This window comes from Lonchura striata, chromosome 4, assembly GCF_046129695.1.
Source record: "Lonchura striata isolate bLonStr1 chromosome 4, bLonStr1.mat, whole genome shotgun sequence".
Classification (NCBI taxonomy): Eukaryota; Metazoa; Chordata; class Aves; order Passeriformes; family Estrildidae; genus Lonchura; species Lonchura striata.
In genome coordinates this window covers 18143385-18163021 of record NC_134606.1, presented here as the reverse complement: position 1 = coordinate 18163021, position 19637 = coordinate 18143385, and the positions used below count along the sequence as shown (strand labels likewise).

General features: G+C 42.9%; 1 protein-coding gene across 1 annotated transcript in view; it reads left to right on the top strand.

Annotated features, from left to right (window-relative positions):
• Positions 1-12028: 12028 nt before the first annotated feature.
• Positions 12029-19637, top strand: part of PPARGC1A (PPARG coactivator 1 alpha) — a 362006-nt gene continuing 354397 nt past the window's right edge. The window contains exon 1 of the mRNA XM_021554414.3: positions 12029-12404. Coding sequence (XP_021410089.2) covers positions 12318-12404 — 87 coding nt within the window. The 5' untranslated portion in view covers positions 12029-12317. The remainder of the gene's footprint in view (positions 12405-19637) is intronic.

Sequence of the window (19637 nt, the reverse complement as noted above, 5' to 3'; positions counted from 1 at the left end):
AAGAGCTTCACTCTGCATAAAATGTCAAACTAGATTGTATTTTCAGACTGCAGTTAGAAGAGGTTTTATATAAAACAGGGATTCTGAACTTCTTAAGCAGCTAGATTTCAAACTAGCATTCCTGAATATGCAAATGTTGGTTTTACAAATTGCTGCTGTAGGTTGACTTGGGCTGGATATCTGGGGTTTCCTGATGGCTTGCTTATCCTCTGTGTGGTGAGCAGAGGGGGCTGCTTTGTGCAATGCTGAAAACTGGCTGCTCCCCAGGTAAGAATTGCTTTAGTATTTGTGTGCAGCCTTCAGCTGAACGGTGTAGAACCACCTTCTGCATGACTTTGCCTAGGTCTGGCAAGGGCCACAGACAGTTCTCTGCTTGAAACGCCTCGGGGACCCCAGAACCAGCTGGCATCAGCTGCTGTAGTATAGGTCCTTGGGGATGGGGGAGCAGATGGCTATGGCTCTGAGTGGAACTTGACACAGGAAAGACTTTGGCTTGTTTTTGGTGGTTTTCTTTTTCCTTGAATTGTCATGCCCACAAGCTCAGCTTGGGCTATGACAGCTGACCTGGGCTCTTTCACTGTGCTCTGCTTTGCTACTAGGAATGCAAATACTACTGGCCAAACTCACGTCCTCTGACAGCTGTGCAACCCTGCCACCTTCCAATTAAGTTGGTGACACCTGGGCTTAATTGGAAGGCTGGTGGTGTCCCAGCTGTCACTGGGGACAGAGCAGGCCAGGTGCCCCCACCCCTCCTGCAAGCAATAGGAAACAGCTTTCCTGCTGGGATGCTGATGGAATCTGGGGGATAGTGCTTCAGGAAGACATGGAAGCCTTGACACCTGGGGAACCTATTGCTTTTGATACTTGCATGACATTTGTGTATTCCTGAAAAACATGCCCCTTTATTGAAGAGCTAACAAAGCACTTGTGATAAGACTTGAGTTTAGGACTGAAGCATTTTATTACAGGAGACTGTGTGTGCTCGTGCTGTGTATGGAGTCTTTTGCTAAGAATTGAGTAATGGAGAATGGCCCTGGGGTTGGAGTGGCTTTGTGCAGTCTATTCTCTGCCCAGTACTGATCTCTACTGAGGCCATTCAGGTGTTCAGGGCAGAAACACAGACTCACTTAAATCACTGTGGATACCTTAGAGTTACTGCAAATCTTGCTTTGGATGTAATTTTAGAGCCATATAGCAGTGGGAGAGGAGCCAGGTGTATAAGGAGTCACTATCTCTGAAGGAGTAATGACAGGGACAGCAGGACTTCTTGAAGCAAGATGTTTCCTGGCTCCTACAGGGAAATTATTAGGAGCCACCTCCTTAGCTACTGCTGTCTCAGGGGTATAGCATATGCATGCAGAGGAACTTAGGTTTGAAAATAATTGTGGGTTTTTTTGAAGTTCAGTGTTTAAAGATAAAACCTTGTTCCTTTTTTTCTGATGGGAAAAATGTCAAAAAAGGTTGCCCAGAGAAACAAAAGGAGATCAAGAAAGAGGCCTAGAAATTAGATTGCTTTATCTATGAGCGTATGCCTTCCTCTTAAACATGTTAAAAATACTCAGAATCTGCCCATTGTCAGAGCTCTGGCTGCTTACACTTACATACTTACGCAGAAGAGTCAGTAAATAAGGGGAAAAGTTGGAAATCAAAAGTTTGCTGGTGTCAGATAGAAATTCAGCTTCTGTTTTGTTCTGTGAAAAGCCACAATTGACTACACGGCACTGGGGCTCTTTCTGCTGGTCTGTGGAGCACAGGTTCCCAAATAAACTACAGAGCTGCCCCCAGCAGCTGCAACATTTGTTGTTCTGCCGTGTTCCCTGCCTTACTGACACCACTTTAGTGTTCAAACTGCTAGTCAAGGGTGTCCGTGTGTTCTGGAGTAGACATGAACTGCTCCTTAGGATTAACTGGTCATCTGCTTTGGAACAATCTGAAAGGAAAAGTGATGTGTTCTTTACTTAGAGTGATCTTTTAATCAGACATTCTGATGTTTTTTGAAAATATTTGGTTTGTATATAATAAACTGTTTATAGTGTGGGACTATTGGAAATAGAGAATATGGGTTAGATGACAGGAAAACAGTACTAAGTGAAAGGAGTATATTTTTTGAAAAGAGGAAGTCTTCAGTCTTAACTGTGCTGCTGTGTAATACCTCAGAGCAGTAAAGGGCTAGTATCAGTGTGTTGAGGTAATTGCTGTATTTAGGTTTGTTAGACACAGAGGTAGTTACTAATGGCTAAGTACATGTGGTTAGGTACCTGTCTTCATTATGGAGATACAAAGAAGTGATCAGTTAATACTGTGTTTAGATTAGGATTTAGAATTTTTGTCAGGGAATAGAATAAATGGTGACTCCATGCTTTGTCATCTTCTGATGTCATAAAAGCCCCTGAACTCTTGCTTTTGGGAGATCTGTAGGTCCTGCAGTGCTAAAGACAGATGCTGGGGTTTATGGGAATGCCTTCATTCTTTGTACCTCTGTCCATTCACGGAAGGTGGACAGCAGCTGGCTTTGGCCAGCCTGGGTTGGTATGTTCTGTATCACTTTGGTCAGTTTTGTCTGATCACCACCTCCCTTTTTGGATCAGGGCTTGGGACGCAGCATTGGTTTGTGACATGTAACTTGCAGCCTGCGCTGCTACGTGGTGCATACTGAAAACTGCTCATTATTTGCCATAAGAAATGCAGTTTAAAGCAAAAATGCTGACATTAGCTTTCACTATTGTTGTGGTTTCATTTAAAAATATACTGTAGCAGAAGTCAAAAGGCAAAGAGTTTTCCTACCATACAGTCCAGCTACAATTATTAATTTGCAATCAGATTGCTCTAGTTTATTGCTGATAATGTATAGCAATAAAAAGCCATAGCACACCATGACAGTAGAAAGCAGAGAGTTATACTATAAAGTACACAAATTTATTCACTTACTGTAGTTCATGAAGATTAGACATTTATCTTGGTTTTAGATCAGCTGAGGGTTTTAATAATAAACATATTTTACTATTAGAAGTATAATCTTACTCTGGTAGCTTGTTGACCTTTCAAAATTATTTAACTTACTCTGGTAGTTTATTGACCTAAATTTATTTAATCTTATGACTGTGTATGTGACATTAGATTTATGTGAAGCAGAGGGAAAAATTACCTACTTGGTCAGCCTAGTTCATTTTTCTACTAGTACTTCTGACATTGGCAGCTTTGTTTTGGAGTATGTGTGTTTCCTCGAACTGTTCCTAGATTTGGGCATTGGTTCCCAGTAATACAAATGTTTCATATTTTTAAGCTTCAAACAGGCAGCTTTAAAACCAGAATGAAACCATTGTGAGAGCATTTGCCCCTCTCTTCTCTTTTCCTTTCACAAATGACAAGCTTCGGCTGCCTCTTAATTGGCACTGATGTGTTCGAGATAAGTGGTTGGCATCAAGAAGATCCAAGCTTCCACTATCAAGGGATTAAACTAAATATGGTAACAGCAGTAAAATAACATTCCTGTAGATAACAAGACTAGTTCTGCTGATTGTAGGTGTTTGATCTTGCAGTTTCAACTCGAATATAGTGGTTTCTCAGGAACACTGAATGTATGTTGGACAGATGATAAAATAATTTTCATTTGTGTACATCTCAGCTCTGAGTGGTTCTTCCAGCTGTGAAAGCTATGCAGTAGTTTTGTTGTATAGAAAAATAAAACATAGCACAAATTAATGCTGATAATAAATATTTCTTGTGGCTTTAAACGTGTTATTTTGGGTTGGTCTTATTGCTTTAGCTAAAGTAGGCCTCTTGCCTTCCATTTGAATTCAGCGTTTATTTTGTGAGCCTATTCCATTAATGTTCCCAGCCTCATTGCTTCCAGCAGCATAAACAAAAAACACTTAGAGCATCAGCTCTTACCAGACTCCATTGAGTGGAGGGTACTGGTGGATGTATTTCCTGAATGCTTTGTCTATTTAAATATTCAGCTGTGTAGTCAAACCACTTCTTATATTAGTAACCAGTTTTAACCTCAAAAATATCAACCTTTTCAGCTTTATGAAGGTGCTATTGTTTGCTATCAAAATTTGTGTACTGCTTTAAAGACTCACAGACTTAATTTGACCTTTCTAACCTTAGGATGGTATCTTTGAGGTTATTTCATTTTGCATGTTGAATAACTGATAAGCCTTTACTGTGACAGGGATAGTATTGTTCTTTTAAAGAAATAAAAGCCCTTTGAACCCTTCCTGAAAGGCTTACCATTCATACAGAAGTGCTTACAATTTGTACAGCAGCAGCAGCAGCAGTAGGTTTGAAGCAGTGTGAGTCCTGAGATGTTTCTCTAAGCAACTGTCCAAGAGGGCATTGACAGCTTTGTTCCAATGTGTCCAATGTGTTTAATTGAAGTAAACTCAAATTACTGCTATTTCTACATATTTTAAACAAATACTTTAAGAGCAGAAATCAAATACAAGAATTGGCAAGAATTTAAAATTCCAGTCTTGATGTTCACAATATGTACCCTGTTAGTTGAAAACTGACATTTAATATTCTGTAAATTTATGGACAGTGAACAGTTTTTACTTGTAAGCAAGCCAGTGTTAAAGTGTTTTTGCTCTCAAGCTCCTTGCTGGACTTGCTGCTATGTAAATCCAAACACTATTCAAATTTCTGTTCTCTGCATTCTCAAGCATTGTTAAATACAAGGTTGAACAGTAATGTGGTAGTTCAGACTCTTCTGCAGCCTACAGAAATCCTGCTTGTTTCTGGAAGAGAATTATGGAAGGAAGAGTGAATAGGAAAATCTCACTTTGAAATCTCATTGGTAATTATATTTGTTTTTCACAAAATAATTGTCTCTAATGGAAATTATTTTTGCAAGTAAAGTTTAAGCATCCAAATATTTGTAGTCTAATGGTTTGATATGAGACTAAAGTTTAGATCTCTCATTAGGTACAGTGAGGTCTCAGAAATTAATTTGCTTTTATTTTTAGCAAATTAATTTTCTATAAATGCTGGGTTTTCTAGACTCAGAATAGAACTTCCTAAATGAGGAACAAAGTCAACAGTAAATCTTTGTTCTTAGTACTTAAAAAAATTCACCATTAAAAAACCTGCTTTAAAAGAACCAGTTTTTCTTTCCCTTGATTTTGGCCAATATGTAAAGAAAAGGACATGGGCTTACAAGCTGCAAAACCATTTCTGGCACAAATGTGTGCCTTGGGTTTCTCCTAACAAGGTTTGGTTTTTCTTCATTGGCTTGAATATGATGTCACTAAAGAAATCCAAACTTAGTGTTCTGTCAAAACCCTTTGAAACATCTGTCAATTATTTCTGAGGCTTTGCTGCCTCTTTGTGGTATTTCTTGTGTAAAAATGGAATTCTGTATTGATCAAAGCTTTTCTTGGGTTTGTGCAAAAATCAGTTAAGTGCAATTTCCCCAAGTTGTACGACGTGTGGCTGGGTGTCTTCCTCCCTCCTCCAGGTTCCTTCCCACATGATACAGCATGTAGTGCCAAAGGAATAGCTAAATATTGTTTGACTCTGTAATACAGTTTGTGGTGGGAAGGTGCTACTCTGTATCAATGAACTTTGAACAATGCTGAATTAGGTGTAGCCTCCTGCCTTTTTCATTATGTGAGCATTGAGGAGATCTCACACCTTTCAGTGCGTCCATCCTTAGACAATATCTTTACCGTGACCAATAAAATAATGCTGAGTCCACTCCTTGTTCATCACTCAGTACTTTGCTAATGAGCCAAGTGTACCCAGAAGCTGGCAGAATAGCTGGGGGGGTGGCTCTCAAATATAAAGATACTTACACTAGGGGCAGAGACTCATGACAAGCTAACCATCTTGATTCCTGCTAATTTGGGTTATTCTAGGGTTCTCCCCCCAGCTCTGATTAGTTACTTCATAACTATAATCATGCAAACATAATCACAGGAATGTTATTTTGGGGAAATTATAATCTGATAGGGCTTTAGCAATTTATTTATATTGTTAATTGATGATGAGGCTATAAAAGTTATGATCTACCTCATAAGTTCATGCCTGCTGACATTTGAATGGCATGTATTCACTGGTTGTTATTTATAATTTTGGGGGTATTGAACTGATGGAGATTACTCATGTTGAAAAGCTGCTGGAAGGCCTGAACTAGGAATTAAATTATCATAGTGGCTTCATTTTGTTAACAGTCTCATTGAAAATATCTTGCTTGCAGGACAATCAAACTCATCAGTGTTCTGCTCTTCCACTTCAGTAGACAAAGTTTTAATCAGTGGCACACTTGATCTTGCAAAATTCAGGGAAAATAATTTCCTGCATTTTTGAGATGAGCAAAATTCATGTAATCTAGCTTTAAAACTCCTGTCACTTTTTTCTTTCTTTCTTTTTGAATAATCAGCTTTACTTCATTCAGTTGCCTTTTTCGTGTGACTTCAATTATCATGATGACCCAATGCTTAGATGGAATTAGCTCATGGATGAGGAGCAAGCAACTAAATCTGAACTCAGGCAAAGCAAATAATAGAGTGATGGTGAGATCAAAACATTTTGAGAAATGTACCGTTTTCTTGGCGGTTGAGTATTTTCAATCGGCCTTTGCATTTAGATGGCTTTAGAGAACCTTGTTACTCATTTCTGATGGTCTTCTGTAGCAGCACTAAAAAAAAGAGTAGTTTTTTACTGTCCTTTTTTTCCCTTGGGGCTGCTATCCTATCTTAGCAGTCATCTAGCTTCAATTATTTTTTTAGCTTTTGGATGAAGCACAACAGCTTATGCAATCTTCACCATCTAGAAAACTTAGAAAAATGAGTTGCATTCCAGGCCTTGATTTTCTTCAAAAGTTAAGGCCTGAACTCAGCTCTGGGATTAGAGACCAGGAGTACCAAAGGCAGTGCCAGTTACTTCCTTGGTGTAAGTGAACTTTCTGAAATAAAGATATCAACTGTTTGTGCAGTAACCACAAGTGTTTTTTTTTTTTAATGGTATTGTGTAGCTGAAGTTTGGGTGTGGTGTCCTAGGATACTTTAGAAAAGCTGTATTTTGAATAATCTTGAGCTGTTATCCTAATATTGGAAACTCTGCACCTACAGCTCTTGTGGCTGAGGCTGCTGAATCCAATGTGTAGAAGCTGTTCTGGGAACTCCAGGTCTCAGGTAGCTTGGAACTGGGCTGTGTAGCCATGTTAAGGTGACAAAAGCTATTTGGATTTTACCTAGAATACAGTAAAAAGCCAGTGGGAAAAAAAGAACACTGAAAAGGTATTTTAGAGGTGACCACAGTTGCTGTGTTCTCATCCACTTGTAGTTTGATTCTCAATGATGTCTAATCTTACATTTTTGTATTACAGACACAAGTTATCTTTAAAGATAAACAGACACCTAAACACTCTGAAATCTCCACTTATTTCTGCTTTAAGTAGGCTTTTACTCCTCTGGGGCTAATTTCTTTTATGAACATTGTCTAACAATGTTGCTTGACTTTTCCAAGGGTCTGGTACTTAACAGTTGATCTCCTCAAATATTAAAAAGATCTAATACTTAGCTCCAGAGGTGTTCATAAAGCCAAATAAAATGATTTGTTGGAAAGTGCCAAGGAAGCTTTAAGGTATTAGCCTAATAGAAAACATACCAGTGGACTTCTGAAGCCTTTCCTCTTCAATTTTTATGGACTGTCTTAATTGACTTTTTATGCACTTATGAATAGGCTATGAAGAAAGTAGGTTTTTTTCCCTTTTTCTTTTACCTGCAAATAAGATAGGTGGACAGCTTCTAGCTTTATTTTAGAATATCTGATATTATAGACTTCCCCTCTGAAAAGAGATTTTCAGCTAATGAGGTCAGATAAAGTTACACATCTGCCAAAACAAGTGACAACAGTGAATAAGAGAATAGTACTCAAAAATACTTTGAGGTGTTTATGATCACATGCATTAAAAATATGAGAAACACAGCACTCCGCTTAGATGCTACACTGACTGCTGGGGGGATACTAAGCTACCTAAACAAAATGTACAGCCATGGAGTATCACCTTCTTACAGAATCTTAATTTAGTGGCTACAGCTGAGTTAAACCCTGAGTTTTTGGGATTGTTCTGATAATCTTTTTACATGGAACATGTAAGTTGCACAGGAATGGCTTTTCTATCTCAAATTCTCCATATGCTTCTCCAACTAAAGACCTCTAGAAGCCTTCCTTGGTCTTCAAGAAATTTCTAAAGAGATCACTCTGCATAAAGAAAAGGAAGATGCTCTGGCTTTTGCCTGTTACGAGATACTAGTTTCCTCTTTGAGAAGTCTCTGACAATACCTGGCACGCGATACCAAGATAAGATCTATTTATTGTTTCAAACAATAGTCCTTGGCCCAGACTTGTCTTGCTGGTTTCATGGTCTAACCCCATCCAGCAACAAAGACCCACACAACCTCTTGCTCCTTCCCCACCTCCAGTGGGATGGGGGAGAGAATCATAAAAGTGAGAAAACTCATGTGCTAAGATAAAGACAGTTTAACAGATAAAGTAAAAGCCATGTGTACAAAGCAAAACAAAAACAAGGAATTAATTCACCCCTTCCCATGGGCAGGCAGGTGTGCAGCCATCCCCAGGAGAGCAGCGCTCCATCACACTGAAGGGCGACTTGGGAAGACAAACACCATTACTCAAAACCTCTCCTCTTTTTTCTTCCCCCAGCTGTATGTGCTGAGCATGATGCCACAGGCTATTCTCTTATTCACTGTTGTCACTTGTTTTAGCAGATGTGTAACTTTATCTGACCTCATTAGCTGAAAATCTCTTTTCAGAGGGGAAGTCTATAATATCAGATATTCTAAAATAAAGCTAGAAGCTGTCCACCTATCTTATTTGCAGGTAAAAGAAAAAGGGAAAAAAAACTACTTTCTTCATAGCCTATTCATAAGTGCATAAAAAGGTCAGTTGGGGTCAGCTGTGCTGGCTCTGTCCCCTCCCAGCACACTGTGCACCCCCAGCTTCCTCACTGGTGGGGTGAATGAGGAGCAGAAGAGAAACCTTGATGCCATGTCAGCCCTGCTCAGCAATAACAAAAACATCCCTGTGTTATCAACAGTTTTTAGCACAAATCCAAAATACAGCCCCACACCAGCTACTGCACAGAAAATTAACTGTATCCCAGCAAAACCCATCAGCCTCTTGCTGTCTGTGAGAAGGCAAGACCAGTATAATATAAAAGTTTCATCCTGATTCTGTTTTTTTAACATGAAAAATCAGTTTTGGGAATAAATTCCACCCCTCTCCTACTCCTCCAAGAGAAGTTTCTATCTTATTAGATTTTGAAAATCTTTAAGATGAAAACATGGAAGCAAAGAGCAAAGCAAATAAATAAAATTCTAGATTGTATTTAATAAGATGCTTTTCTAGTGCTTTGACAGTCTTTATCTAGTACCCTGGTATATTGTAACTGCACCTCTGAAGATACTTGAGTGATTTTTCTCTGTTCCATCTGCACCAGGCCTTTTTTTTCCCCCCCAGCACCAATGGAGTGTTAATGGTTATCCTGAGATTACTTTTATTATTCAAACACTTAATGGTTTTTGCTGTTGCCTCCACCCCTCACCAATCCATTCTCCCAAATTCTTTACAAGAGTTTATTTATCTCCACTTTACTTCTTCCTGTCTACAGAACTGAATACACTTTTAGCATATTTTCTGTGGAGATGTTAGTGCACTGGGATGGGATAATAGACAAGAGCTATTTGTAGATTTTATGATGTTTGGTTACACACTTCTAGTAATAGAAGTAGCGTACTGTTTTTTTACTTCGCCACCACCATCACGGTGACAATGATGTTAGTGAGATAAAGAGATTATTATTGGCCATTTCAGTAATGGCTGGTTGACTGAAAACTACAAATTTTCAGGTCTTTTTTGTTGCCAGCAGAAGTGCACTCTGCGGAGGCCTTGCAAAGGCTCGGAGTAGTTCACAGCTACCAGCAAAGACTAGAATCGGATCTCCATTGGTAACTGATCACTGTGCAATTAAGCTTAACCTCCTACCAGTGATGGTCCCCCAGAGGAACTCTCTGAAATTCAAATTAAGAGATTTTGAGCTAGACCAAATGGTTAACAGCAGGGTGAGGAACAATGTTTGAAGGGAAAAGATAAGAAAAAAATCCCAAACAGTTAACAGCACATAATCTGTTTTAAGAGTTTTAAGGAACTTGGCATGAGAGACAGAAGTATATCTGTCACTAGAGGAGAGGAAGTAGAGTAAATGCTACCTACTGAAGTGTATAAATATATCAGATATTGGGGCTGGGGACGGGGGCAAGGGAGGAAGTGCAAAATTTGCTTGGATAGAGTAAATTAGCTCAGAGGTCAGGCTATGCTGGAGTATGGAGTCCGAATAGAACTCACTAAGACTTAATATGAAGTTGAAACATGCAAAGTGAAAATACTTAGAATTTTAGAAGTGAGATGCTTTGAAAACCAACCCCTCAGACAAAGGGAAATTCAAGAATGATGCTGAAATGACAAGGAATTTTATGCCTTTATTGTTGCTGTCTGAAAAGCTGCAATAAATTCTTAAACTATGTGAGTTTTGTGGGTGACTGGTGAGCAGCTTAAACAGGATGAAGTCTCTGAAAGAAAATACTGGAGTAATCTGAAAAGCATATCATTGTGAACATAGTGAACACCTTATTTCTGATCTGCTTTCCATGTTTTCTTACTGGGAATCTTCATGCTGTATTTTTAATTGGTTTAGGTCAGGATGAAAGGCACTTTGGCCTCATTTGGGACAGAACTCTATGTCACAATGTCTATGTTATTGGCTAGTCTTCTTTTGGACAATAAACTCATGTCAAAAAAGGTGAGTTTCTACTATGCTCAAGTGTGTTTCACCGGATTCCATACTTTCCATACTCATGCCACAGTTGTTTTCTCAACAAATAGAATGACCAAAAGATTCCATGGGTGTTACTAAATCGTGTTTTCTTCCTTGGAGTGTCAGGTGAGGACAATTGAGGACTTTTGATCAGTTGTGCCACAAAAATGGGTCTAGTCTTTTCTACTGATGGCTGTGGGCTGTTACGAATACTGGGTGGTGCTCAACAAATTTACCCTCCCTCCCAGAGCTTTGGAAGCAGACACAGTATTATTTTTTATTAGTTAAACCCATATATTTTTATATGAAACAAAACAGCTATTCTGAAAAAAATACCATCTACATTATTTGCTTTACATTCACCATTAGCTGAGTTTTGTGATATCAGTGTTAGCTGATGAGGACAATGTTCCCCGTGTCAGAGTTACTTGCTCAAGGTACTGGGTCTGCAAGCAGGATAAGACATACTCAGGGAGCGGAGTCAACGTAATCCAGTCTATTTCCGCTAATTTCCTGGAAAACTCTTTAAGATCATGCTATTTTGCACGACCTCGCCATGTCCGGTGAGCAATTCAGCGAGGGCTTACGGGCCGTCAGTGTTACCCTTCCTCTGGGCGGGAGGTCCGCTGTGCCGCGGGGCCCTGTGCGGGGCTGCGGGGCGCTGAGGCGAACACCCCCAGGAGCGCTCAGGGAAGCCGCACCTGTCAGGACGGCTCTTGGCAAGTTTCCCGTCGCCCTTCCCGCCCCTTCTTCTGGGGCGCCAGCGGCCGGGCCGCGGCGTCCGTGTCGAGCCCGTGCCCACACGGCTGCGAGCCCAGCGACAACTTTGGCGGCGCGGGGCGGCTCGGCACGGCACGGCACGGCTCGGCACGGCGGGGCACGGCTCAGCGCGGCGGGGCTGGGCGCGGGGCGGGGCGGGGAGGCCGGGCCGCGGCCGGGAGGGCGGGCCCGCCCGCGGCGGCGCTGCCCCGGCGCGGCGGGGGAGGACGCGCGTCGCCACTTGCCCGCTCCTTCCCCGCCGCGGTGCGGCCGCAGGTTCCGCAGGCGCCCCCTCGTTCCCGCGCGCGGGGGCTGCGCTGCCGAGCGGGGCCGGGCGGGCGGGTGGGGATGGCGAGGGCGCCCGGCGCTGGCGATCCAGTGCCGGGGTCTGTAGCGCGGCCCGTCCCCGGCGGCGGCGGCGGCGGAGTGAGCGCGCGCACGTGACCGGCCCCGGCCCCTCGGTGCCGCCGCGAACGGCCGCGCTCGCACGCTCAGACACACGCGGTACCCGCGCCTCCATCCCTCCAGCCACCATCCATCTACCCAGCCGGCCGGCCAGCCGGCCCCGCTCTCCCGCACGCACCGCGCCGGCCGCCGCCAGCGCGAAGCTGTCGGCACCGCTCCGCGGGGGCAGCGCCGGCGGCGGCAGCGACCGCGCAAGAGGCAAGAGTTTGCGAGGGCTGCTCGTGCCTTCCCGAAGAGGTTTTGCGCCCAGAGGATGGCTGGCTGCGGGCTGTCGGAAGACGCTTGCTTCTCCTCCTTCTTTTACAACTACACCTCCTCCTGGGAGACCTCCTACAACCAGGTAAGAGGTGGCCGGTGCTGCGCGCTCGCCGCCGCTGCGCCCACCCGGCTCCTCGGGGGAAAACGAGGGTGCCGCCAGTGTGTGCAGGAAGGGTCTGGAAGTGTTTCTGTTTAGCATGTGTGTGTGTTGCGGGTGGGGGTTAAATCGGCCAAAGAAAGAAATGAGAGAAAAGAGCCTCTTCCCGTGTGCCTTTCAGCCCCCCTTCCCTCTGCCCCCTCCCCTCCTGTGAGGAAGAGGAGCGTGAGGAGGACTAAAGAACGAGAGCCGTAGCCCGCGGAGGGCTGTGTGTTGCCCGGGAGCAACTTGGGGCTCAGCCGGGCAACTCGATCGGAGTGCCCCAAGCCTGCCCTGGGCTGCACCGAGGGACCGCGCTGAGGCAGCCGGGCGAGTTTGCCGGGCGGGGGGAGCGGGGTGCGAGCGACAGGCTGCGTGCCAGAGGGACCCCCCTGCACCCGCTTCCTCCTCCCTCAGAAATGGCTGCATACGCATCCAGATCCGTAATTTCGGATCCTGCCTAGGTGGAAATAGTTCGGCTCACCCATCTCTCTCTGTGATTCACCCTCGATCCCCCTTCCATGCACTTAACTTTGATGACTGTGCAATGCGGAGCGCGCAGCCGGGTAACGCCGGCCGGGTCCGTCCTTCGCACCCGCGCCGGGGCTCGGGCACCGGGGGGCGGCTGGCGAGGCGGTGGGGGAGAGCGGGGGGAAACCAGAAATCGCGCCTCAGAGGTAGAGAGCTATTCTGGGAGCCTCCGAAGCGCCTTTAATTAAATAACTGTTGTAGTCTGCTGCCCCCGCTGCTTGTCTGGTGAAAGTCTACAGGCAACTGTCATTTATAAACTACACCGGTGTGTGTGTGCGTGCGTGCGTGGGGAAGGGGTTTTCTGGCGCTGGCGTGACAGGAAAAGTTGGGCAGCGGATGGAAGCGGGCCGCGGGGAGGACGAGAGGCGCCCCGGGCTGTGCGGGCGGTGGTGCCCGCGGGGGACCGGGGGAGCCGGGGCAGGGGGGTCACCTCCCCGCTTCCTCCCTGCGGGGGACAGAGCCCGCTGGGCTCAGGGGAAAACGACCTCAGTTTTAAGGAGACTGACAGCCCCAAACTAGCGGGTAACAGTCTGAGGTTACGCCTCACGGCGAGGCAGGGAGAAGCCGCGCGCACTTCCCTGCTCCAGGAGTTGCAAAAGCCGAGCGGCGAGGAGCGGGGCGGTGGGGCTCCGAAGCGCTGACAGCCTGCTCTGTCCGAGGCGGCTGAATAAATAAAGACGTATCTCTCTCTGTGTCCCGGGTGCGAGCGGACCCCGCCGGGCCCATCGCGGCAGGCGCCCGCTCCGTGCGCGGCGCAGCTGCCTGCCGGGTGTGCCGCCCCGGCCGGGAGAGCCTTCCCGGCGGGGAGCAGGTCAGGCTGGCGTGCGCCGAGGAGAGGGGGGCTCGTGTGGGGACCAGACGCGCAGCAAGCGTAGAGCCAGCGCTGAAACGCCGTCGCCCCTGTGGCTCGGCGAAGCCATCCGCAGCCGCTGTGGCAGCCCCGCGGCCGGCGGGTGCGCGGAGACGGCGGCGCTCGGCCGGTCCGTGCGGGGCCGGGAGGGCGCGGCCGGGGCCGCCGCTCGGAAGCGCGGCGGGGCTGCCCGGGCCGCGGGCCCGGCGTGGCCGGGGCCGCCTCGGCGGGAGTTGGCGCCGCGCTCGCCGCTCGCAGTGGCTCGTGGTGGCCGGTGCTCCCGAGCCCGCTCGGGCGTGTGTTCCTCTGCACGTACCGAGGGCACACACCGGTGCCCGTGTGCTTATATGAACACAGAACGTGCATTGTCGTCGTCCTGCTAGATGCGAGCCCGTGCAAGTCGCTGGGATTTAAGAAGGGCTCATACCTGGTACAAAAGGCAGGCAGTTACTCCTTTGAAACCATCAGAAAGGGAAAATGCTTAGGAACGCAGACAATAAAATCAGGTTGAAACCAGCTTCTTTATCTAAAGTTAGTTTCGTTCTGTAGCGAAACAGTTCGGTGGAAGAATGTCATTGTGAAATGATAGGTTCCCTTACATCCCCTTTCAGGAGAGCAAGCCTTATCACAATGGAAGCAGGAAGAATTGCTGGCAAATCCAGAGTTGATCTGTTCTAAATACCAGTGTTGAACTGTATCTAAGGGAAAACGCGGGAGATAATTCAGAATGCAGAAGGTCTATTTATAGCAGGACTATATAAACTGTAGGATATATACACAAAGTTGAATTAAATATGCATGATTAGGAAAGGTGCTTCGAAGGAGAAGGTGTAATCATTACATAGCATTACAACGGACGAACAGATGAGCTTGCAAGAGCTTCCAGGGTGAAGATGAGAAGAATTTTTAAGACACATATTCTTTCTGGTGCTCAAGGCTCCTTTCTATTTTCATCTTTTGCGTATTACGTTACCATTTATATCAGTCAAATTCATCAGCTGAGGATTAGCGGTAGATGTTAGTCTGAATATGAAATCAAAATGAATATGGGATTTTGCTGCAAATACATTTTTCTTACAAGTTTTAGCACTTAAAAAAGGCAGACTTGGCTCAGACTTGACTGTCAGCCATATTCGTGTTTGTTTGTTTTTACCTGAATTGAGTTTAAAAAAATAAAAAAAGCTTTTAAACCCTCTTGCTAAATTTAGCAACATAGCCGAAATGTTTAAAACAAAACAGCAAACAGAAAAACTTAAAAAAAAAGTGCTGAGATGAGAAGATGGGTTGACTACTGGAAAAATAGTTTTTTATTCCAAATCAATATGATGCACTCTCAACATCTTATACGAGGTAAAAGGATCCCTTGTATAATATCAATAGTGGCTCAGCCATAGCTTACTAAAAGAATCTTTTCCTGGCATCTCAAGGCTTTAATGAGAGTATAAGTAATCAGAATACAACTCAACAATGGAACCAGTCAGGTTAAAGAGAACAGTGACTTCTAGAAGCATAATATGCTGTCTGGCAGCTGTGAAAAGACAGACATGATGTTTACTTTATAATTCAGGGAGTTTGAGAGTTGTGTTTCAACATTTATATTTTTGGTGCATTATTGCAGTTCGTTTTTAAGCACAAGCATAGATGCATGGAAGGAGCTTTTCCACTGCATATTAAATTTCAAAGTGCATCACAAAAATGCTTGTAATGGAGAAATCATGTCTAGAAACTTTATGAAGTCTGTTTTGACTCAGTTTTTTAGTCTTCCAGAATATAAGGCTCCATATTAGCTACAAATAAGACTTCACATTATTAAGGATAACTTCAAAGAGATTGAGTGTTCTCCTGAAGCTTGTTGTCTTTTTTTATAGTTATTGTGGTACAGAGATTTAACCATTATGCTGAATTACACAGTAGTCAAACTTGTAGACTTAAATCCTAAGAACTTTGAACTATGGTTGCATAAACTTACCTGTGTTGTCTTGCCAGCGTGTATAAAACTGAGATGAAGGAATATCCATCAGATTTCCTGTTGACTTATTCTGTTTTCTTCATTTTTAGGCTGTCACTCTACTTCTGGTTTTTTATTTTTTCCAGAACCTTCCTGAGTGTGTCTTCTGGAAATTTTCTTTACATCTGTTTCTTAATTAGTAGTCATGAGTAAATAACAGCTATTTATAAGTGCTGCAAGGAGTATTCAGCCTTGCAAGAGCAATAATATTTCTCGGCATAACCTGTCTGTGCTAACTGGCAGCATTATTTGTATTAATTATTTTTCATTCTCCAGTTAAGAATTGGATATGTTGCTGTGTTACTAATCTATGTGGTGGGGAAGTGCTTGAAAATAATTTGAAATGTAGTTTGTGAATGAAATTCTATGACTAACACATAAATCCGGATACTTCTTTTGACATCAAAATCCATGCAGTATAGAAGTAAAATGAGGAGTATGCTGTCTGATTGATGCCATTATTTCAGAGATTTTTCCCTGCAACTTTCAGCTGTGAACTTAGTAACTAGCACCATTTTCTTTGTCCTGTTTTCAAACATAGCAGTACATTATACAACATACTTGGGCAAATATGTTCTGTAGGTATTATTAAGTCAGTGAAAGATGAAGCTAAGAGCCAACCTTGTGGGTTGCCTCTTTGTCTTTACATGAGCAGGGACAGAAGTGCCCTAGCGTAGCTTTCTGCCAGTATTTTTGGGGAGTTGAACCGAGTGTAGTATATTGCCTTTATGCATTTTTGTTCTTTTACTTAGAGCATGACCAGTCGCCAATTCTCAGGGGCAATCAGCCAAAATAGACTTTTTGACTTAACTTTTTTTTCCCATGTTTTTTTTTTTTTTTTTTTTTTTTTTTTTTTTTTTCCTTTAATGTTATTTGAGTAGTGGAACATGAAATCTACGCAGTTTTGGAAACATGCTAATTAATTTGTGTTAATGCTCTGCACGTGTATAGCATATACTGAGTATGTCTGTGAATGAAAGATACCAATCTGTACAAGATTGGATAGTGCACTGTGTGGTTTTTGAAGATGTTTTTCTTAAATGGAAAAAGAGTTAATAGTTGTATATTATTTAGTGGTGAAAACCAATGGAATAATACCATCATTCAGCTGAAGCTACATTTTAACAGAGCCTGTAACATCTGTGCCAATTAAAAGAAGGCTGTCAAAACTAAATTAGTGAAGAAAAAAAAAATGCAATCCTGGTTTAGTATTAACAGAAAATACTTTGAAATTTTAAAAAAGACTGAATCCTGGATTTGAAGTTTTCCTGACTCCAAAGGGTGTTCGTGCACAAACCTGAAAAAATAGCAGTAAAAATGAAAGTGAAACTGAAGACACCTATTTTCTTGACATCCCAGCAAAAGATAAATGAGAGGATAATGAGAAAGATGTAGTTTATTAAAAACAGGTAATGGACTTTATTAAAAATGTTGTTAAACATGATTCCTTTTCTTTCAGAGATTAATGCCTAAATTGCTCATCCAACACAGTAACTTTGAAAAGTGTATTCTGATGGCAGATTCATCTAACAAAAAAAGCGTGGTTCAAACTAGGAATGAAGCATTTCTTCATGCCCCAGAAAAGAGCAACTGAATAGTTACACAGAAGAGCACAATAGCACAACTTTAAAGAATGTGCAGAAAATGGGCAAGATATCATTGTTGTATCTAATTTTAGAGGAAAAACCTCATGTGCAGATTGTGAGTTACAGTTATGGCTGCGATGATCTAATGCTGTTCAGTGCTTTATACATAAGATGGGATTTTCAAAAATACAGTTTTGTTCAGGAGAGAATGTCAGTAGTTCTAGCAATGTGTTCTGAAGGAAGAGGGCAGGGAGTTCTTAGCTGGTCAAATGTTCATGTGGTCTAAGCAGAAATGTAAAAGTGCAGGGTTTGCATTGGAATGAGAATGGGGTCATCCACCCTTTGTACTCATCATCAGGGAAGCAGAACCTTCTTCCAGAGAGACCATAGGAAATCAATGTGTACACTGTGCTAGTGTAGAGATAAATGGGTACTGCAGAAGGGTATTAAATATAAAAGGGCAGCAGTAAAATGATTTACTACATGAAGAAGAGGAACTTTCTTTTGGTCACCTAAAAGGCAATTTTCATTTCTTGATAACATAATTATATTTTTTTTAATACTAATAACAGAAAAGACTGGCAAATCAGCTATTTTACATGGATTTGAGTTATACAATATAAGCTAGGAAAGCCTTGATAACAATAGCAGTTTATTTACAAACATTTACATGTTTTTTTTACATATTATCTGGCACTTACAATTTAGATTATAATGATCTGATCTGACTTACCAAAAGTTAATGGGCTTTTTATTGTTTTTTTCCTGAGGCGGTGTGGATGCTTGTGATCCAGGTTGTCTCGCCATGACCAGAAGGTATCACTGAGGGATACCAGCACAACGGATGCACGTAGGAGAGAACCTGACGTACATTTAGGTGTAGAGGCTTAATGAAATGTGGAAGAGCAGGTGCACAGTCCTAATGTGTCGGTGATTTTTTAATTTCCTATGATGTGTCTGTCTGCTGTGTGAGCAAAACTCCTTGTACATTTAAAACTTATAGAACTGTAAAACTGCTAAAAAGGACAGAAGCAAAATAATTCTACAGTATTTTTTGTCTTAGGCTCTGTGTTCTCTACAAGTGGAGTTAAGATTCTCCTTCTGCTACATAGCTGTGTGTTACTGTCTGCTCTCTAAAGGTAAAATTAAGGTGAAGACAGATTAATAGGAGAGTGACCCTTGCTCTGGTTATAGCACTTGTGACACTGGTGCTAATTTTGGAAGGAGAAATTGGGTATTTGCGGTTCCACGTGAACTCACTGTGACCCAAAATGATGAGAGGTGTGTCTACGCTAGCACTTTTCTTGAAGGCAGAAGTGTGCTGCGTTTATCCCAACACTGCCGTGCTTTGGTTAGTGTTGTAGGCTGATCTCATTGCAACTGATCAGAATTCCTTTTGGATAAAACTGGACTGTGAGATGTGTTCCAGGTGTACCCCTGGTGAATTTGAGCTACAAATTTATATTCAGCTAATGAGATGAGATCAGATCTAGGGTGAAGTTAAATAATCCAACCATACCTTGAAGTGCGTGGTGCAGAGTGTGCAGTGTCGACGTCGGATCCTTGGCACCAGCTCTCTGACTCTTCCAGTTTTACAGTTCTACAGTACTTGCTTGTGTAGACAGTTCCTGCATCCACTTGAGTTTGTCCAGCTGAGGGTGCATGGAAGCCCATATTTGGGGAAGCTGGTTGGAGACTTGTGGATAGAACAGGTCACCTGGCATGCACCCTTATGTTGCAATCATAAGGCCATTATTCTTTCCCTCAAAAAGGGGTAGTTGTGCTGGCATGAAGAGGAAAGGTTAGTTTCATCACTTGTAGTATAACAGGAGTGAATCAGAGGCACTGGTACTTTGGCTTGCAAAAGCTCTCCACATTTTTAACCCATTTTATGATTTGCAAGAGCAATTTAGTTCCTAATGTTAACAATGAGTGATTATGATTCTGTACTTCCGTTTACAGCACAAATTAGCATTTTGTTTTCCATTACAGCTTTTGAATGAGGAATTTAATGTATAATTTGCTGCAAATAGATGTTATCATCTCTTTGGATGTGAACAACCACATAAACTTGAGCAAATGATAAAAATGGAATCAATTACTTCTCAAATGGAAGTAGTTTACAAACCTTCACAAACAAAATGGCAATAGTTGGTGGTTATTGTAACAAATAATTAGAGTTTTTTTAAACAATATTTATTGAA